The 22,221-nt window shown below is 42.9% G+C and overlaps 1 protein-coding gene across 5 annotated transcripts in view; it reads left to right on the top strand.

Moving 5' to 3' along the window:
• The window catches only part of CSMD2 (CUB and Sushi multiple domains 2), an 814,611-nt gene that overhangs the window by 603,536 nt on the left and 188,854 nt on the right, over positions 1-22,221 (top strand). For all 5 annotated transcript variants that reach the window (XM_060205823.1, XM_060205822.1, XM_060205821.1 and 2 more), the window contains 2 exons: positions 13,495-13,697; positions 21,851-22,042. In XM_060205823.1, coding sequence (XP_060061806.1) covers positions 13,495-13,697; positions 21,851-22,042 — 395 coding nt within the window. The remainder of the gene's footprint in view (positions 1-13,494; positions 13,698-21,850; positions 22,043-22,221) is intronic.

Raw genomic sequence — 22,221 nt, 5'->3', positions numbered from 1 at the left:
TATGTGCACTTAACCCACTACGCTATCACCCGGCCCACAGGCATTTATTTGTGGCAGGGAGTAGGTAGTTGTAGCAGCCACAGTTGGCAGGAGAGCATGTACACATGTCAGAGCCTTCTAGGCAGAGAGAAATTCCAGAAGTCAGAGAATAAGAAAGAAGTGGCTAAAGGAAGAGGCAATCCTGGCAGCTCATGATGCACTTGTTGTGTCCCCCGGGAAATTCGACTTGTTACTGTATGAGAAAGGTGGCTCAGAAGGACCACCTATGCATGGTGGAAAGGGAGGGGAGGGGAGTTTGGGTCCAGGAAGTCGAATTACACCTTTTAATGACTCAACGTATGCTGTTCCTTCTCTTGTGATTGTCTTCTTCATTCTCAATTTCTGCATGTTTGTTTTTCCCCAAGACTACTTCTGGTCTACAGAGAGTTCATGGGTAAGGTGCCTGCTTTGCCATGTATGTGACCCAGGTTTGAGCCCCAGAACCAAGTACTGTGGCACCAGAAGAAGCTATAGTATTTTGAACTAGTGCTCCCTCTTCCTCTCTCTTTCAATCTCTCTCTCTCTCTTCTTCCCTCTCTCTCTCTTCTTCCCTCTCTCTCTTCCTCCACCCTCTGTCTCTTTCATTCCCTCTCTCTCTGTCATTCTGTCTCTCTCTCCCTCCTTCCCTCCCTCCCTCCCCAGCCCTGTGTGTGTGTGTGTGTGTGTGTGTGTGTGTGTGTGTTTAGCTGATGATAATCAGCCCTGAGATATATACTAAGAGGAATACTACTCAGCAATTTTAAATGATGATATTCTGTTCTTTGGACAAACTGGATGGAACTGGAGCTGATTATGCTTAGTGAAGTAAATAAATAAGTGAAGGATACCTGCCAAATGGTTTCATTCATATGTGGAATATAGGGAATTAAAACACATGCACTTGGTATAGAAATAAATAAATAAATAAATAAATAAATAAATGTAGTCAACTCATCTCTTAAGACCATGGAAGAACTATAAGAACCATGATGGTTATCATTGAGGTGGGAGTGATGTGGAACTATACCCCTATTATTTTGTAACCTTTAAATCACTAATAAATAAATGTTAATCAGCCTCAAGCAGTGCAACTGTGCATGTTCAAGGCTCCGGTTCCAGAAAAGGTGGGGGGGGGGGCAAAGACATCTTTGTTACAAAGACACTGCCTCCTTTAAACTGTCCTTATCTCTCTCAATTAGAAGAAGCTGATGGTGTAAAAGAGCAGCTTTTGCTACCAGGATGACATGGTTAGAATGCTGGCTCTAACCATTACTGCCTATTTGACAACGGCCACCCTCCCAGCTAGTTGCTTGTGTTTATCCCTAAGAATTTGAGTCCCCCCATCAGCAAGACGGTGCAGATCCATTCTAAATTGCAGGGCTGTTTTGAGTGAATTAAATAATATACAGACAATATCAGGCACATAGATTTTCCTACAGATGTTTAGTTCTCTTCCTCCGGTTATTTTGATAGCACTTTCCTTCACCCACTCTTTCAGCACCTGTCATGGGCATTATGTTGTGTATGTCTCAATAAACAGAGTGGCCTCCAGGGCAGAGGCAGAGACACCCATAGCTCTCAAAACAGAGCCTGACACACAACACGCTGCAGCCCAATCCCCTATGTTGTGTCCACACTCAAGGAAACAAATCCACATCAAAAATGAAGAAACACCTTTTCACCTCTTCACCTCCCTTCGGGGCCTTCCCACTTTCTGGACATAGTGGTGGTGTTGGGAGGGCAAGGGGGTTATTCAAACTGTTTCCACTATTTCAAAATGAATTCCACAGCCTTCATCCGCAGGAGAACTACTTGAGCAAACCTAAATTGTGTGTTTCAGCCCAGAATTATCCCTATAGATCAGAATCTCGAATTAGTGTTTTATAGACTGATTTCTGTTAAGATAATAAAGTCCTCATCAAGAGTTTAAATAAACATGGTCTATTTGGTAAAGCAAGTCTTCTCTGGCTTTCATCAAGGACTTATAATCCAAAGACTTTTAAACTCCTACACAGCCTGCCGACTGTCTTCCCTGCATCCAGACTTGCCCTGGCCAATCTATTCTCATATGGGCAGCAGATCTAGAGACATAAATCTGATTCTCTCACACTTCTTCAGTGGACTCCCTTAGTTTTCCCCCAGTCACAGGCCCCGAGCTTGCCTGGCCTCTCACTGTCTCTCTTGGCTCAAAGACACCTACAATGGCTTTCCCAGTGTGCAGACTCTCCTAGCTGGCTCCCTTTGGGGACCTTTGCACGTGTTGCCCTAGAAACATAGAAAGCTTCCTCCCACCTCTTCCCCTTCCCTGCTCTTCACATGGCCAGCTCCCTTTGTGTCTTCCATCTAGCTATTATGTCATCTCAGCAAGGTCTTCCCACTGGATCTAGAGGAGTCACTCCAGCTCAGCACTCTGCTATTTCCTTCACTGCATTTCCACTGCTGATAAACTTTTTTTTTTTGATGGGTAAATTTTATTTATTTGTTTATTTTCATTTTAATGAAAGAGAGAAAGATACAGAGAGAGACTAAAGCACTGTTCAGCTCTGGTGTGTTCTGGTGAAGGAGGTTGAACCTGCTGATAAACTTTTAATGGGCTCAAGATAGGCAGCAGTATTGCCCATCTCCAGAAACAACTGGAAAATGACACCCTGTCTGTCATCTTCACCATTATCTCCCAACACCCAGAGAGGAAGGGGTATTTAAATAAATGAGTCAGCAAGAGGTCTGGAGCTTCAGCTTCTATCCATCCAGTTGCCACATTGCATTGTCTCTGCATGTAAAGGACCTCAGCTCCCTCCTCTCCCCTCCTGCTGCTGTTTCTCTTGACCCCATCAATGCCAAGCGTTTTACTTTGTCTGATTACCTGATCAGCAAAGCTGAATGCACTGAACTGACATTTTAAATTCATAGTCTTGATAACAGCCTTTTAACCTTCAGTATGACTCATGTGTAAACTTTAGGTTTCTGATAGGGTCTCTGTAGCACTTGCCTGTCTCCCAACACAACCTCTTCCTCCTGGGAATGTGGGCAACATTATCTGGGGGGGGGGGAGATAGTTCTAGACTCCAACCTGGGTTATAATTATATCATGTAATTCTGGCTCATTCTATAACCAGACATTGACCTTGACCAAGCTACTTAACCTCTATGAACCCCTATATTATTCTTATTTTTAAAGGTGGGGGTGGCTGTTTTATTTTATAGAAAATAAAGATGCTTGTGAGAACCAGATTGGAGAAATGTGAAATCCCCTTGCACATAATAACTATTACATATATTCTTTTATTTCTGTTCAGTCTCTGTATTCTCTCTTTTTCTCAACAGCTTGTCTGACTAGCCCTTCTGAGATTTCATTTACTCATTCATCTTTTCACTCACTCATTCATTCATTCCAACACCACTTGGGGACTTTAGCTGATCTCTAAATAGAAGATGAAAGCCAAACTCTGGTAGCTAGTTCTGAGGTCATGTCTCCCCTCGCTCACTCCAGTTTTGTTTCCCAGAACATCCTAACATCACCTGAGTGCAAATGTGGGAATCAACTTTCCTCCCAAGCATCTTAACCTCTCCTCTGGCTCTGGGTCTTGTCTCATATTATTAAATTCAAAGGAAACACATCCCCTTTCATGCCATCCAAACTGCACACCACATTTCCTTCTTCATCTCCGGACAAGCCTAGCTCTTTTTCTGGGAGCCCGTGCAGCAGTGCAGCACAGCTCACCACTTGGGTCTTCACCTGTAGTTGGCTGCCGGTTTCACAGTATACCCAGAGATGTGGAGAAAGAAGGGGGCAGCTTTGCTCTGCTTCCCCAGGAGCACCTCCCCTTTCCAACCAAGCATGGAGTCCCAGTCTGCCAGTCTGTTCCCTGATAAACACCTTGAAGAGGAGCCCATCTGTCTTCACTTTGCTGGAAGCCCTCAGAGGGGAGACCTGCCAGGGGAACCAGAACACAACCACTGAGAAAACCCACACAGCTTCTGGTACTGAGAAATCTCTGTTGTGTCTATAAGTGGATCCATGTAGGAAATTCAAGAGATTCACTGGAATCCCATGAGAACTAAACTAGTGACTGAAAATAAAAGTACACATACCCAGTAATAAATATGTAACTAAAAGATAAACCCTGCTCAAAATGGAACTAAAAGAACAAAACAAAAACAATGAATTTAATAAGAAGTGTAACAGAAAAGTAGAGATAACTAAACCCTAAATAAATTAAAATAACTACACTACTCCTAGCTGACAAATATAACATAATGATTCTATTTGCCCAAATTATTCATTAAATATATGTAATTGGAATCAATATCAGTGCAATATTTTGGAGCTATACTACCATAAAGTTCATCTGAATAGTTAAATTTGGCAAATGTCATTTGTTTACCTTTTTAATTAGTGAGTTAATGATTAACAAGATTATTAAATAACAGGAGTACCATTCCCACCACCAGAGTTTCGTGTCACATGCCCTCCATTGGAACATTCCCTATACCAAAGATATTTATGGGGAAGGTGGGAGGTCTGACTTCTGTCATTGTTTCTCTGCTGGAAATGGACGTTGGCAGGTCTTTCCATACTCCCAAACTGCTTCTGTCTTTTCCTGGTGGGGTAGGGCTCTGGAGAGGTCAGGTTCTAGGACATGTTGGTAAGGTAATCTGCCCAGGGAAATCAGGTTGGCGTCATGATAGTCTCTGCAACTTTGTGGCTGAAAGATAGTAAGATATAAAGCAAATTGTTCAATGAGCAGGAGCCTAAAGTTAGGGACAGAGCAAATGAAACTCGGGGTCTTTGTGTGGGAAGAAGCTAGAAGTCTATTTTAGGTATGTCCCATATAGCCCATGACTTTAGTAGTTTTTGCCTGAGCCTGATAGCTAGCATGCAAGTGGACTAAAAGTACTACCTGGGAAGATGGTGTCAGGGTTGAGAGTAGGACTAAAAAAACTAGATTAGGGCAGAGAGTAGCTCCCAAATAGGAGAAAAGCATATAAATGCCATTAACTGTTAACCCCATCAGTCTGACCTAGAGCCTATATATATATATATATATATATATATATATTCATATTTAGCATAGGAACCTGTGTAGCCTGAGTCCTGTCTGCCTGAGCTCACAGTCCATGGTCAGAGCTGGGAACATTCTAGGCTGCACTCATTTCAGGACCAGTCTTTCTTGAGTGGCACAACAGGTTGGTTCAGCCTCCCTTCAGAGAGTTAGGCAGTCCCTACCATTGTTGGTTTACACTGAATACAAGGTCCTGGACAGGCCCACAAGAGAGCTTATGATGACATTCTTGATGGAAGTGACCGGTGATGGTGGAAAGAGGGGTCTATTAGAGGTCCAAGGATTACCTGACTAGAGCCCCAACTAGATGTTGGGGTGGCCTGGTAAAGGCCATCATGAAAATGAGCTGGTCTATTGCCCTTATGCAGCTTTTGTAGTCCTTAATTTATCTGATGAGGTTAGACTTAAAGTGATTGAGAGAAATGAAATAGAAGTAGGACAGGAGGGTATCTAGGCCTAAGTAATAAATATTTGATTAGGCACTTTATGATGTCCTCTTTAGGTCTTTCTACTTGCTTGCTGAACTTACTGAGTCTCAGTCTACTCATACTTTGAAGTATTTATTCTCCCCTAAATTATGGATACATGTGCACATGTAGCCTATCCTTAGGCCCTGGTCTATATCTAGGGTCTGTAACTTTGTTAGGGAATGCACCATTTGAAATGGAACTAGGGAGCCCCACATGTTAGCAAAGGTCTCATCAGATTATTGGAGTTGGAGGGTTGACATCTCAGGTTTGGCCTCTCTGGCTACAGCCTGGGTGAAACATGGCATGGTAGCACTGGTTGCATTGATTTAGTTGAGTCAGCAGAGGCAGTATCTCAGGGTAGGGGATCAAGAGGAGAAGCATGAAGACATACAAAGTCACAGAGGTTCCAGGACTGGGAGAAATATGGATTTTAAAGAGAATAAGGAAGGTTCCTTGCTGTCTTAGAATTTATATGGACAATAGATAATTATAACCAAGTTATTTGAGAGTTTTGCTTACTTTGAAAATCCTATGGTTAGGATTTACTGTACCATATATAACATCACCATAATTTATGTCATTTGATGCTATTTACAAATAACTATATCTTAGATATTGACAGGACTGGTTGCTTCTGATCTATCTGGTGTAAGATTATAGGTGATTTAGTATTTTTTAATTTATTATTAGAAATCCCTTAACAGTTTAATCCCAGTATCCAAATTCAATCAGTTTACAAATCTGAAACAGTAAGTACTTACACTAAAGGAAAAATACTCTGAACTGAAATCTATGCATTTAAAGAACATGAAACATTCAATCTCTTTCCCCCTGACATACTGAATAGATAGTGATTTATAAGACTATAAGTTAATAATAAGAGTATAGAGCAACACTCTTCCCACTACCAAATATCTGATTCCCTATCCCACCCCCCAGTAGTGGGGCAGGAGAGTTTTCCCTCTAAGAATATTGAAATATGAGAATGTCAAAACCAAAGGAAGCTGAGTAGTTGTGTTATTTGTAATACAAGAAAAATCCAAACTAAGCTAAGTAGGGGAAATAGAACAGAGGACAGAGTCTAGAATCAGACCTACAGCCAAGGTGACATTTCAGACCCATGAAATATTCTAGAGTATCCATTCCACAGGTATTCACAAGTGTCATCACAAGTGCCAAACATATCCTACAGATTGTAGCACAGAGCCACAATGGTAAGACCTGCTTCCACACTCATGAAAATTATTTTGATACACACAATAACAAATGAACGAACAAATCAGATGTCACCTGTGATCAATAGTAAGGAGATGTACACATTATTTTGACAGGTAAGGTGTGGGAGAGGTGACTTTAATGTTGGGACAACAAAGTGTTCATTTGGAAAAATAATGATCCTACAAACCTCAAAAGATGAAGTTCCAGGAAAATACTGATGTTTTGATTTTTTAATTTTTTAATTTTTTTTTAGTTTATTTATAGAATAGATAATATAAAATATCGACAAAACCATAGGATAGGAAAGCTATCAAGGGAAGGGATGGGATATGAAGTTCTGGTGGTAGGAATTGTGTGGAATTGAACCCCTCTTATCCAATGATTTTGTCAGTGTTTCTTTTTTATAAATAAATAAAAAGGCAGGGGTAAAGTTCCACACAGTTCCCACTACCAGAGCTCCACAGCCCATCCCCTCCATTGGAAGCTTTCCTATATTCTTTATCTCTCTGGGAGCATGGAGCCAGGATCATTATAGGGTGCAGAAGGTCTGACTTCTGTAATTGCTTCTCCACTTAACATGGATGTTGGCAGGTCTGTTTCTGTCTTTCCCTAGTGGGGCAGGGCTCCAGAAATATGGGGTTCCAGGAAACATTGGTTAGATCATCTGCCCAGGGAAGTCAGGTTGGCATCATGGTAGTATCTGCAACTTGGTGTCTGAGAAAGCATCAAATTATAAAGAAGAACAAAGTATTTAATAATCTGGAATCTAAAGGCAGGACTATAGCAGATGAGACTGGGAGGGTCTCCATTTTGGAAAAAGAAGGTCTATTTTAGGTATATTACAAGGGGGCCTTTAATGATTCAAGAAAAAGAGGAATTTTTGCCTAATAGGACACCCAATAGTCTTAAAGGAGACAGACAATTCACATACTTGATTGTTTAAAATGAGAAATTTTGGGGCCAGGCAGTGGTGCACCAGGATAAGTGCACATAGTATGAAGCACAAGGACCAAGCATAAGGATCTCAGTTTGAGCCCCCAGCTCCCCACCTGCAGAGAGGGGTCACTTCACAAGCAGTGGAGCAGGTCTGCAGGTGTCAATCTTCTTCTCTCTCCCTTTCTGTTTTACCCACCCCTCATAATTTCTCTATGTCCTAGCCAAAAAAGAGGAAAAATGGCCACAGAAGCAGTGGATTCATAGTCAGGCACCAAGCCCCAGTGATAACCCTGGAGACAAAAAGAGAAAGAAGGAAAGGAAGGAAGGAAGGAAGGAAGGAAGGAAGGAAGGAAGGAAGGAAGGAAGGAAGGAAGGAAGGATGGGAGAAAGAAAGAAATAAAGGGAAGAAAGGAAGGGAGGGAGGGAGGCAGGAAGGGAAGGAGGGAGGAAAAGAGAAAGGAAGGAAGAAAAAGAAAGAAAAATATACCAAAATAGAAAAAATTTAAAGGGAAGACATCAGATGCTAAGAAAAAATATTAGCAACAAACAGAGCATATAAAAGAGAAGTCAAAATATTGAAAAATTAAAATTATGCCTAAAAATTTAAAAGACAGATAATTCAGTTATGTATAAACAATATGAAAGTATATGCATGAAAAAGAAGCAATTCAAAACTAGCTTTATTTATTGACACTTAAAACGCCAGTGAGATTCCACTTTGTTTTGTCAGACTGCCAAGTATTTTTACATGGGATGCATTTGCAGCATTCTAAAGTCTGATGTTGGCAAGGTGAAATTTAGAGGGAAGAGTTACCTTAATATTGTTCAATGAGATTGTAAATTGATATGATCACTGCAGTGAATAAGTTAGCAGCATTAATCCATATTGTGGATATGTATTAATACCTTCCAGGTTCTTTCTGTGAAGCAACTAAAACTTTTTTACTGATTTAATTATGACTGACAAGTCTGTTAGATAAGAGGGATACTGCTCTGTACAATTGCCACCACTAGAGTTCCACATCCCAGCCCCCCCATTGGAAGCTTTCCTGTTCTTCTTTATCCCTGTGGGAATATGGAGCCAGTAACGTTATGGAGTGCAGAAGGTGGAAGGTCTGGCTTCTGTAATTGCTTTTCCACTGGACCTGGGCGTTGGCAGGTCAATCCATACTCCCAGCCTGTTTCTGTCTTTCCCTAGTGGAGCAGAGCGCTGGGGTGGTGGGGTTCCAGGACACACTGGTGAGGTTGTCTGCCCAAGGAAATCAGGTTGACATCATGGTAGCACCTGCAGCTTGGTGGCTGAAAAGCGTTAAGGTACAAAGCATAACAAATTGTTTATAATCAGGAACCTAGATAAGAATATATCAGATGAGATTTGGAGTCTTCATGTTAGAAGAAGCTAGGAAGTCTGTTTTAGGTATATTCCAATGGGCCCATGATTTTACTAATTTTTGCCTGAGCCTGACAGGCTTTAATGATGGCTCTCTTGGTCACTACCAGGCCCACCCCATCTTCCAGGGCCCTAGTCAGGAATCCTGATTCCCACTTAAATATGATGGGCCTAGACCTCTAACAGATCCCTCTCTCCATGGTCACTGCTTATCTCTATCAGTAACAGCATCGTGGGCCTCTACAGGACCTTGCCCTCAATGTGGAACAACAATGGTAGGGACTGCCCCACTCTCTGTAGGGACTGCCCCACTTGGTCAACATACTCTGCCATTCAAGGAAAACTGGTCTTGAAATGAGTTCAGCCTAGAATGTTCCTAGCTATGACCATGGAATGCGAGCTCAGACCTATAGGGACTCAGAGGTTACACAGGCTCCTGTGCTAAATATGGGCCCCAGATCAGATCAATGGGGTTTACAGTTAATGGTATTTATATACTTTTCCCATATTTGGGAGCTACTCTCTTCCCTGATCCTGCTTTCTCATCTTATTTGCAACTGAAATATTTTTATGTAAGAGAGAGAACAGAAGAAAGACCAGACCACTGTGCTATGCAGGGAACAAAGAGGGGGCATCAAGCATCCAAGTCCTGTGCTGCAGTACTAAGTGTGTACCTGGTCCTCAACTGAAATATTATCAGAAATGTGTAATGATGCCTAAAAATGGAAGTGTTCACTGCCATCGTGGGTGAAATTTAACAATAGCTGTTTCTATAGGGAAGAAATCAAGGTATAGTATTACGTCGAGAAATAAAATTCCATAAGACTATAAAATGTGTTCTCACCTGGATTCGGTGCATTGGAGCAAAGCAAAGGACTCTGGGGTGTGGGTGTGGTGGCAGGGGGATGTTCAGGTCCTGGAACATGATGGTCCAGGAACTAGGAGGACCTAGTAGGGAAGGTTAGATCGTAATGTGGAAAACTGAAAAATGTTACACGTGTACCAACTACTGTATTTTACTATCAATTATAAACCATTAATCCTTCCAATAAAGGGGAAAACTTTAATAAAGTTGATGAAAGAGGATCAAAATTTAACAACAGCAAAAATGTGGTCTCACTTGTGATGCAAAAATGTAGGGGAAATAGGAAACATGCATTAAAAATAATTCTGCCCCCCAAAAGGAAAGAAAATGCTTGGAAAAAGATGTCTGGAAGGATATACACCAAACCCAGTATCAAGAAAAACTCTAGAGAACAGATTGTCTTATCCGGGAAAGACTTTCTAAAAACTCACTTCATCTGTACTATATTGTTTGCCTTTTTTTGCCTTCAGCACATCTTGTTTCTGTAATTCTGAAAGATATTTTTAAAAAGAGATTGTGATGAATGGATGGGATCCTGGAATAGCAAAGGGGTATCAGTGGGAAAACTGGCAAAATCCAATTGAAATATGGAGCTGAATTCATAGCAGTGGAACAGTATTGATTTGTTAGTAGCAAGTGTCTGAAGGAAATATAGGCACTAACAATGGGAGAAATAGGCAGGAGTCTTTGCATCTTTTATGTATGTCTAAAATTATTCCAGATTTTAAAAAATTGATTAGATGAGAGAGTCATACAAGTCCATGGCAGCTTTGACAAAGCTTTCTGTCCTTAGAATGCAGATTCCTACTGAGCCCCCTGTCTGTAAGAGGTCTTCTGTAGCCTGCAGGTACCCCACATAAGGAGGTCCTTGTTTACCTCCTGGAACTAGCATCTGCATGTAACTAATATTCCAATCTCCCAGATACAGGTTCAAACCCCTGACCCCACTCCAACTGGATCAGCTTCTCAGACACCTCAAAGTAACCTTTTAGCAAACTTCTTTTTGTTTTATAAGAATGCTTTTAAGCAGGAGGCTGGATGTGGTGCACTCAGTAGACCTCTCATGATACCATGCACAAGGACCCAGGTTCAAGCCCCCACATGCAGGGTGGATGCTTTACAAGCAAAACTGAGGGGAAAGTACAACAGTTTCTCGTATAACCCTTGCCCCCACACATTCGTAACACTACCCTACTATCACCAACCCCCACCAGAGTAGAACATGTTTTAGAATCCATGAGTTTACATGGGCACATTAGCTCCACCTAAAGTCCATAGTTTCATTAGAGCTCACTCTTAAGGTTGTGCATCCTGTAAATTTAGACAAATGTGTAATAAAGTACACCCACTATTATGGTATCATTAGAGCACTTTCATGAGCCTAAGAATTCGGAGTCCTCTACCTGTTCATCCCTCCCTCACACCCACACAGCCACTGGCAGTCACTAATCTCTTTACTCTCTTCATAGTTTTGCCTTTCCCAGGATGTCATGTAGTTGGAATCATGTGGAATGTAGCCTTTTAAAATTAGCTTTATTCTTTGGTGATATGCATTCAGTAATCCTCCATGTCTTTTTATTCTTTTCTGGTGCTGAATAATTTTCCATTTGGGTATACTATGGTTTATCTATCCACTCACTGAAAGGCATCTTATTTGCTTCCAACTCTTGGAAATTATGAATAAAGGTGCTATGAACATCTGCCTGTAGATTTTTGTGTGGAAATAGCTTTCCATTTCTTTGGGTAAATACCAGGGTGCTTAATTGACGGATCATATGGTAAGAGTATCTTTCGTTTGCTGAGAAACCACCAACTGTCTCCCAAAGTGTCTATCCATTTTGCGTTCTCAGTTCACCAGCAGTCAATGTTTCTGTTGCCCCACCTACTCAACAGCATTGATATTGTCAGCATTCTGGATTTGGCCTTTCTAGATTCATGTTGGTATCTCATTGCTGTTTTCATTTGCATTTCCCTGATGACATATGATGTGGAAGATCTTTCCATATGCTTAGCTATCATTTGCGTATCTTCTTTGGTGAAATGTCAGATTGGTTTTCTTGTTGATATTATCTTTATTGTTATTCGTTTTGTTGAACTGAGTCCTTGTGAATATGCCATTTCACTGTTTCTCAGTTAGCTTTTTTGCATTAAGTTGGAGAGACAGAGAGGAGACAATACAGCACCAGAGTTTTTCCTCCTGTGGTTCTGGGGCTCACCACCTGGGCTGTGCACATAGCAAAAGATGTGTACTACCCAGTGAGCTATCCTCTGATCTTTTATGGTTTAAATTTATGTCATCACCAGAGCTTTACTGCTCTAAGCCAACCTTTACAGTCAAAAAGAGAAGCAGGAAGATAAAGGGAGAGTGAGGAAAAGATGCCACAATACCAGAACTTCCTCCAGTGCATGCAGTGGGAGCTGGGCTTGAACACAGACCATGTGCTACTGTTGATACATTTTTTAAAATTCTTTCGACATTCTGGATGAGTTCTTTGTCCATTGTGTCTTTTGCAAATATCTTTTCCTATCATGTGGCCTGCCTGCTCATTCTCATCACTGTCTGTTTCAGAGCAGAAATGTTTAATTTTAACAAAGTTCAGCTTTCCAGAGTATTTTGGGACCATATCTTTGAAATTATATCTAATAGGTTTGCCATACTCAAAGTCATCTAGATTTTTCTCTTCTCCTATGTTTTTTTTTAGGAGTTTTACCTTATATTTATACTTAGGTCTGTGACTTATGTTGAGTTAGTTTTGTGACTGATGTAAAATAAGTTAAATCAAAAATGTACATATGTAGATATCCAATTCCTGAATCATATGTTGAAAAAGCTTGTCTTTGCTGCACAGTGTTGCTGTTGCTTCCATGTCAAAAAGCTATATGTATGCATGTCTATTTCTGGGGTCTCTATTCTTTTCCAATAATCAATTTATCATATTATTTCACTGATAACTACACTGTTGTGATTATTGTAACTTGAGAATAAGTCTGGACACCCTGTTTAAAAACACTTTGTTGTTTTTAAATGCTGTTGTTAGTTGTCCTGGGTCTTTTGACTTTCTATTTTTAAACTTGAGGATCAGTCTATTGATATCTTGCTAGAACTTTAATTAAGTACTTTTTTTTTTGCCTCTATCTTTTATTTATCCCATGCCCTTCCTTCTCAGCTTGCTCCCTTTCTTCCTTCCTTTCTCCCTTCCTAACTTTTCTCTTTCCTTCCCGCTGACTGATAATCTAGAATGATACAGATATAGGCATGAGGTCTGGGGGCTGTTGTGTAAGGCTGAGAGGATGGGAAGCCCATGAAGATAAACAAAATGAACAAAATCTATACTTCTCTCACCCTCTCTCCATTGCTAAAGACCCCAGTGAAGATGAAGATGGGGAAGACCTCTGGAGGATGTTGTTGGACCTTGCCTTCTCTGCCTTCCTGCAAGTCTTTCTTAGGTTACAGCTTTTCCCTGACTGGAAGTCCCTGGAAACAAGTGGTGTCGCTGAGCACATTGTGACTACCTGCCTCTTCTCTCCATCCAGGCTCCACTTCCTGGTGTTTGACACAGAAGAGGTTCATGATGTGCTTCGCATCTGGGATGGGCCAGTGGAGAGTGGGGTCCTGCTGAAGGAGCTCAGTGGCCCAACACTGCCCAAGGACCTGCACAGCACCTTCAACTCTGTCGTTCTCCAGTTCAGCACTGACTTCTTCACCAGCAAGCAAGGCTTTGCCATTCAGTTCTCAGGTCTGTACTCACCTTCTGCCAATCCCTTCTCCATTTATCCTACCACACAACACCCAACTTCTCCACCTTCCTCAGGTCCCTCTTTTCCTCTGCCTCTCCACTCATGTAAAGGACATTTATTAGGTATCTGCTGTTTGTCTGGTGCACAGTTATCACTTGTTCAAATATCTGTGATGAGTCTATTCTGGTGGTGAGGACAAACAGGTTAATAGACATTTTATAAACAGAGAGATAGGTTTCTGGAGGGAGAAATAACAGCTCTACTGGGCACCTTGGAGAATCAAGGAGACCTTCCAGAAAATACAATGCTCTAACTCATACCTAAGGGTGGATAGGAGTTATAGAAGAAAAAAGCAGATTTCATGGACGCAGTGGTTGGACATTGAAGTATTTGCAGACCCCTATTAGACGAAAAAGAAAGAAAGGGACATCTAAGTGTAAACATCCTGTGTGTGCAGAGCCAGGAGAATGGATTCCCCAAGTGGAAGGTTATCCTTGATGACTGGAACACAGGGGTGTGGAGGATTGAGGGAGCTACAAGTTGATAGTGGTTTGGGGGCACAGTTATGGAGGAGCTGATGTGACAGGCTGCGTGCTCTGGTTCTTAGCTCAGCACAGGTCTCAGTAAGGACTGGAAGCCAAACATAAGTAATCGAAATCCAGTTAATTATGTGCTGCAGTGGCCAATTATGGAGGAGCGTGACAAAGAGCTACCAAAAATGGGCAATGCTCAAACATCCAACTTGCAGTATTAGATAATTTATATGATTGGTCCTGCCTCTCCCCGTGATGCATCATCTCATCGCATCTGAAGTGCCTCTTTCATCACTCATCTCTCTGCACAAGTGACTCTGCCTCCGTTTATGCTCATGTTTATTATACAGCAGCTGTCTTCATTACCATCTCCTTACTCCACTATGTGTGTGTGGGAGGAGGGGTTTCCATGGTGATCCCAAAGCAAGTCAGTGTGACACCTGTGCTCTGGCTTTGTCTCCACACTCTCACCCTGTCAGTGTATCAGCTAAAGGTGTTGGGTATATCTCTGGCACCAGTGAGGCTGTAATGGCATTACAAATCCTATAGCTAGCTCCCTGCATCCATATTCTTGTGAAGATAAGCATTGAGCAGTGTGGAAGATGAGGGTCTCCAATCTCCTGTTTCTTTATACTCATTTACTTGTTTATTTAACACTTGTGAGGCTTCCAGCCTAGTCAGGAGAAGCCCCTTGCTGGGCTCATTGGGAGTCTTCTTATTGGAAAGCCCAGCATCCATTTATCCACTGAGAGAGTCCCTGGGGACCACTGAGCAGTGCTGAACTCAGCTAAGATTAGGGTGTCCCTCCAGGAGCAACAAGGGAACCGTTTTCAATACGCATATACCAACATCTGATCTCAGAGTTAGTTGCATAAAATATTCATTGATATTGGAGGGAAAAAGAAGTTTGCATAATCAAGCAACTCTGGAAAGATGCTCAAACTGACACAAACCTAAATAAGTTTCCTGTAATTGAGAGCCTTTGAGAACTTTTGGTGTGCTACTGTAAATAAATGCAGAAGGGGTCTAGTGGGTCACAATTGCCAAACATTTCTGACCATGAGTAACTTCTTATTAGACCATCTCAAGAGACCAGTGCTTCATGGAATAAAGTTTGGAGGCTGCTGGGATAAGCAGTAAAAGAATCTCCTAGAAGTAAGGGGCTAGAATGCTAAAGATACAGCTCAGTCAACTTCTAAGGAGAGGGGGATCATGAATAATTAAACCAGACATGTATTTTATCTGACCATGCCAAGTTGACGGGTATGGCTAAGAAAGAAAAAAAAAAAGGTTTAGAATTGTACTGACAGACTCCCCAATGCATTTGAATTATCTGACCTCCAGTGTGTCCTCAGCATCACCTGTGGAAGAGAGTTGCTGGGCACTCTCATGAGCCATGCCTTCTCCCAGCAGCCTCAGCTGCTTCCTCATGTATCACCCAGCCTGTGGAAGTACCATTCACCCTTCAAGGTTCGTCTCAGATGCCATTGCTTCCTAATCTTCCCATTTAGAATAAATTACTGTAGCCTGTAGTACCCAGCAACTAACGTCCATATCTTTAGCATATTGTCCATTCTATACACTATGCTTTGTCTTGGACCTTGAGAGCTTGTTTGGAGGTTCTAGCAGGGGAGCGCAGCTACTCCTATACCCTCGACCGAAGACCGGTCCGTCTCTATTCGGGGAAGGCCGTCCTCTTCGACGGAGCACGCAGCTTCGGGAGGGACGCACATGGAGTGGTGAGGCAGGAGGCGGACACCCGCCTAGCCAGCCAGATCAGCTGAATCAACCCTGGTGATCAATGGGGTGACTGATGTCGCAGCCAGATCCTCCTCACATCCTATGCCTTGTCTTGGAGTTGGTCACTCACTTGCCTGTCCAGAGAACTCTTAAAGAGCCAGGGCCCCACAGTGACCACTGGACTCCTTCATAACAGTGCATAGCAACAGTTCACCCACTGCTTGCTTACTGAACAAATGGACTCATGAAGACATGAACAAATGAATGAATGGCTTTCTCTGACATCAAGGTTTCTTTGGGCCATGTTGCCCTGGTCCTTATTTGGACCTATGGAGAAGGGTGTGGGCAAAACCACTTACCTTGGCTCCAGGAAGGCAGAGACAGCTTGGTCCAGTGTTCCGGACATGACCGAGGCTCAGGAAAGGTCACCTTCCCTGTTGCTGCCATCAGTTAGCAAATACCAGGACTACTCTAGGGAAGAGAAAATGGCTCACCCCATGTTAACTTTATAGTGTGTGTTTGACAGGGGATTGTATGGAAATGCCAGAGACGATTAGTGCAGGCTTGGCTTTATTAAGTAAACATGACTGTGTAACATCTAACATCCTGTCTGTACCACATGAATCCAGCCTTTTTTCGGAGCTTTTCCAAACAGCTCAAAGTCAGGAGCATTAAAGAGAGAAAGTGAAAATAAAAATAGGTGAAGGGTAGCAGCACTGGAGGAGAGGGAAGCATAATCACGGTCTTCTGTGGAGTGGGCCCTGTGCTAAGCTCTGTCCTCTTCCATTTTCCATTCAGACCTTAAGGTACTCACACTATTATTAATCCATGTTGCAGATGGAGACCCTGAGACCCACAGAGATTTCCCATACATACAAGGTCATCTAGTTAATAAATAAAAGGCAAAGCCTGCATCTAAACACCTGTGTCTGATTCCCAAACCTATGCTCTTAATCATTGCAGTCTACAGCCTCCCATATCAGTAATCATCCTGAGTATGGCCAGAAAAGTGAACTATTCCTGAGTATGGCCAGAACAGTAAACTATTTTTCTTCTAGAGAGTCATTTACATGTGTACAGTGCATGATAAAGCTAGAGATGAAAGCGAAGTCTTTTTCTTTAATTGAGAAAGAAGAAGATAGATTCTTATTTGACTCTATAAATAAATTCAGTACATGTCAGATGGTGATGATTTGTTCATTTGTGTATTCATTCAGCAAATATTTATTGAGCACTATTGTGTGCTGGGTACTGTTCTAGGCCCTGGGGATACAGCTGGAAGCAAAACAGCCAAGGTCTCTATTCCCATAAAGATGCACAAGTGCTATACAATAAACTGGTAAACAAATAAATTAGCAAGATTATTATAAATTACCCTGTGAGAAGAACAAAACAGGATAATGTGACAAAATTGATGGAAGGAGTTAAGGGATAAGTCCGGAAGAATATGATTAAAGAGGTCTGCCCAAGGAGGTGATATTGACGTTGAAAACTGAATAGCAGAATGGAGGGGCTATTCTGAATAGCTTCCTATTCAGAATAGGAAGCTCTGTGGCAAGATCATTCCCAACAGGTAGACCAGTAGTGCAAAGGCCCTGGGGGTAAACAGTGAGCTAGAGGAGTGCTGAAGTTGCTGCGTTGGGAGACATTATAAATGTGACTGGAGCATTGTAATAGCAAATCTCTGATTATGTGGACAGTTAAAGCTGAATAAAGGAAAGGGTAGTTTTCAGGGGAGAAAAAGTAAATATTTCAGGCTTTGTGGGTCATGTGACCTCTGTTATAACAACTCAACTCTTGGATGTGAGGGCTATCTGGCTGTGACATCTGTCAACCCATTAATCGCCAGAGTTGATTCAGCTGACCTGGCTGAGTAGGCAGATGTCCCCTTCCTCCCTCACCATTCCATGTGTGTCCCTCCCGAAGCTGCGCACTCCGTCGAAGAGGACGGCCTTCCCCAAATAGAGACGGCCCAGTCTTTGGTCAAGGGTATACGAGTAGTTGTGTTCCCCTGCTAGAACCTCCAAACAAGCTCTCAACTCTTCACAGCACAGAAATTGCTATAGGCAGTATGTAAACAAATAATCATGCCTGTGTTCCAATGAAACTTTATAAAATCAGGCTTGGGACCAATTTAGACATAGGTTCTAGTTGTATACTCTTAGATGTTATTGAGTAGACAGTACTAAATGCTCCAAATCTTATACTTATGCACACAATTAAGTTTTATTAGGCTGATGTTTCTCACTCTTTCCCACTGAAGCCTACTTAATATCACCTGAGTGTTCTAGAGGGTAGGAAGTATAGGCTCTCTTTGAAGGTTTATGTTTATACTTAAGAACTAGCATGAATTTTACATTCTACCATGCAGTGAATACTGTTGATCCTGTCGCTTTCAGAACCTCTTGTCCCTAAGGCCTGCCAATCAATCACACACAGTCTTTAAATTTAGAGGAGGGGCCGGGCGAAGAAGCGCAAAGACACCGGTGTAAGGATCCCAGTTCGAACCCCCTGACTCCCTACCTGTAGAGGGCGGGGGGGGGGGGGTCACTTCGCAGGCAGTGAAGCAGGTCTGCAGGTGTCTATCTTTCCTCCTCTCTGTCTTCCCCTCCTCTCTTGATTTCTCTCTGTCATATCCACAAGAAAAAAAAAATAAATTTAGAGGATTCTTGAGATAGCTGGGGTTTAGGGTGGGATGTTGGCAAGATCTCAGAAATTTTTTCTAGACTTTCCCTTATGCCATTTCCTCTAGTGTGTCATCTTCTCATGCTGCATTTCTTCATTCACTTACTCATTCTTTTGTCTACCGATTGCTTCATCTACCCATCCATCTGGCAATCAACGCTAGAAACACACACTCTATTTAGTGCTAGGTTAAGTCCTAAACTACAAACATCTCCCAAATCCTGAGATTAAAAATACTTTTATATCCAAAAGACTTTCAAGCCTGAGACTCTGAGGTCCTAGGTTCAATCCCCAAGCACCATCATAACCCAGAATTGAGATGTGTTGTTAAAGTTCAGAGGCACCAGCAGGCCAGGCTAGCTTCACGGCGGTGAACAGAGACAGAGACTCGGGGACACACGGCTGGGCTGAGAAGCTGCAGTTTAATCTTTATTCACGAACGGGCAAATCACCACCCCATGTGCTTTTCCATCATTCTCCCTCCGCCGCTGCTGCTGGGACTCTGGATGTCCTTAGCATATGGGGCAGGGAGAAAGAGGGGTGCAAAACTAGCAAGGGCCAAACCAATTCTCTCAGAGTTGGGGGAAAGGGGAACAAACCAATAAGAAACATAGCAACAATTCCCCCTTCTGTTTTTAACTAAATGACCACAGTATCAGGGGTGTGGGGTGAACAGAAACCTATATCATACAGGCATTTTCAAAAAAGAAACTGGCACAAACATGGAGAAACATGTAAGCTGTGCTGCCAAGGGAAGGCCTGAGGGGGCCATTTTTTGCCTCTGTGGGCAAAACTTTAGCAGCTTAAAAAAAAAACATTTCCTGCCTCTGGGGGGCGTACTTGCCTTGACGGGCATTTTCTAGCATGGGGGGAGGGTGAGGCCTAGAGTCCCAAGGCATGGCTGTAGTCAGTGTTTGAGAAACCCAGCAGCATAAAGAGAAGCCGCTAGTTTTGTGTAAAGTGTCCGAGGTGTACCAGTGAGTCCGATAGAAGTCCAAAGCAGATGTCCACCGAAGAATTGCCAAGGGGTGAATTGTTGTACGTCTGTCTCGATGGGGAATGTCAGCCATCGGAATTCTGCTTTTCTGTAGAGAACTTGACAGCTGCAATTCACTTACTTATGAAATAAAACTTGTAGCAGGTTAGAAGTTTACTACAATTGATAACTCTGTCATAATTGGAAGTCCCTTCCAGCACAATTCCAAGGCTATTTAAAGTTCAAACAATAAAATGTGGAAAGGCAAACATGAACCATAGAAACAAAAAGGCCTCAGGCATGAGAATTATTAGCATAACCATAGTGCAATCTAACATTTCTAATTGAGAAGGAATTTGAGACTTTTACATATCAACAACGTCTTTTTAACCTTTTGTCACACCCATTCAAGATGGAGACACACCCTAGGTGTGCGCAGGTTTTTTTTTAGACCAATTTAGTTAAAATATATTGATATTTAACTAATTTTTACCTCAGACTTTAAATGTAAGTTAATTTTATCTTTATGAGAATTACGTTGAAAACCTTTTTCATTTAACTTTGCCTGGTAAGAATTTAGCCTTAAAGTTACATTTTTAACCTTAAAGGTACTGTTACCAAACTTTAAACACACCCATACACATGGTCTTCAATATACAAGGAGAGAAACTTTTGTTACGAAGACATGTCATTTTAAACACGAATTTAGATCTGTACTGTCTTAGCCATTCGGGGAGTGCATTGTTCAGCGGTGGCCTCTTGGGTAGCCTCATTTCTAGGGATTTCAGGTTGCCATCTCTGCACGAATCTCTGCGTATTCTAGCTCGTCTGCCTTCAGACCCGAGCTGGAGATCTCGGCCAGGGGGCCCAGTTTCGGTAGGGAGCCCGCGGTCTCCGCGGTCTCCGGGTAGTCCGGGATCTGTCCAGACTTCATAGCACGAGGGCGGGTGGGCCAGCCGTGCAGAAGGTGCGGGCCGAGGTGCCCCGGGGTGGCGGCCATGATAGGCCACCACGGCCTGCCCCATGGCCCTGCCATGTCTGCTGCCCTGCTCCCAGCAGCCGAGCAGCGTGGAGGGAGCCCACGCCCAATGCCCCGCGCCACGCGGCGGAAAGCCGGCTCCTGCGGACTGGCATTGGGCTCCTGCGGGCTGGCGTTGGGCGGAAACCACAGAGTGGTCCAGAGATAAATGTTCCAGAAACAGCGAAACAGTCTCGTGAAGAAAGGGCAGAGGCCTTTGGAGATCTCTTCACAATCAGAAGAGAAGGCCATAGTGCATAGGTAGCCAAATTGTCTTCACTTATCTGAGAGATGCGCAGGTCAGGTCCACGTGGGCGCCATTTGTTGTTAAAGTTCGAGGGCTCCAGCAGGCCAGGCTAGTGTCGCAGCAGTAGACAGAGACAGAGACTCGGGGACACACGGCTGGGCTGAGAAGCTGCAGTTTAATCTTTATTCACGAACGGGCAAATCACCACCCCATGTGCTTTTCCATCATTCTCCTTCCGCCGCTGCTGCTGGGACTCTGGACATCCTTAGCATACGGGGCGGGGAGAAAGAGGAGCGCAAAACTAGCAAGGGCCAAACCAATTCTCTCAGAGTTGGGGGAAAGGGGAACAAACCAATATGAAACATAGCAACAGAGATGTGCTCTGATAAAAAAAAATCAATCCATCCCAGTTACTTGTATTTGTTTTGAACTCTGCTATTCCACTTGCTGCAAGCATCTATTTCCCTTTGATTTCAGTCTGATGAGTTGTTGGGGCTTTTTTTTTTTTTTTTTTGCCATATGAAAGGAAATAAATAAAACCTTCACCCAGCTTCAGTAACTCCTGCAACTTCACAATCGCTACTCTGGGACCAAACTCCTTGGAAACTGTTCAGACTGAAAACACGGAGTTTATACTTAACTATCTTGTCAACCTCTCATTCTGAACATGTTAGTTACATTGTATGGGTTGTCAGGTTTGTCTGTGTGTCACAGATTGTATTGTTAAATCACATTGGAAGTCCTGAAGCTGGTGGTGGAGTTGGTGAAGGAACCGATGATGGCAGTGATGGTCGTGAGGGTCAATTCGGATATGGGAGCACTGCTGCTGGAGCTCATGGGTGGGAAATGAGGTGGGTCACAGCACTGGTGATGGAAGTGGTAATGTTAGTGAAGGTGATGAGCTGGGAGGAGCCTCACTGTCTAGGCAACCTCACTTTCTCTCCTGTTTTCAGTGTCCACAGCAACATCCTGCAACGACCCTGGGGTCCCACAGAATGGGAGCCGTAGTGGTGACAGTTGGGAAGCTGGTGACTCCACAGTGTTCCAGTGTGACCCCGGCTACACACTGCAGGGAAGTGGAGAGATCAACTGTGTGAAGATTGAGAACAGATTCTTCTGGCAGCCCAGCCCACCAACGTGCATCGGTACCAAGCTGCTGTGGGGTTAACCTTGTTGGCCCTACCACGTGTGTGCTCCAGAGCCACACTCCCAAACACATAAATGGCAAATACATGTTGAGGCTGACCAGGAGAGTCCGAGCAATGAATGTTGTAGAGAGCCCAGCTTCCCCTACTTTGCACACATGTGTGCACACAGAGAGACT

Source organism: Erinaceus europaeus, chromosome 13 (genome assembly GCF_950295315.1).
Source record: "Erinaceus europaeus chromosome 13, mEriEur2.1, whole genome shotgun sequence".
NCBI classification, from domain to species: domain Eukaryota; kingdom Metazoa; phylum Chordata; class Mammalia; order Eulipotyphla; family Erinaceidae; genus Erinaceus; species Erinaceus europaeus.
Note: the sequence above shows the minus strand (reverse complement) of the source record. Positions and strands in the feature narration are given on the sequence as shown.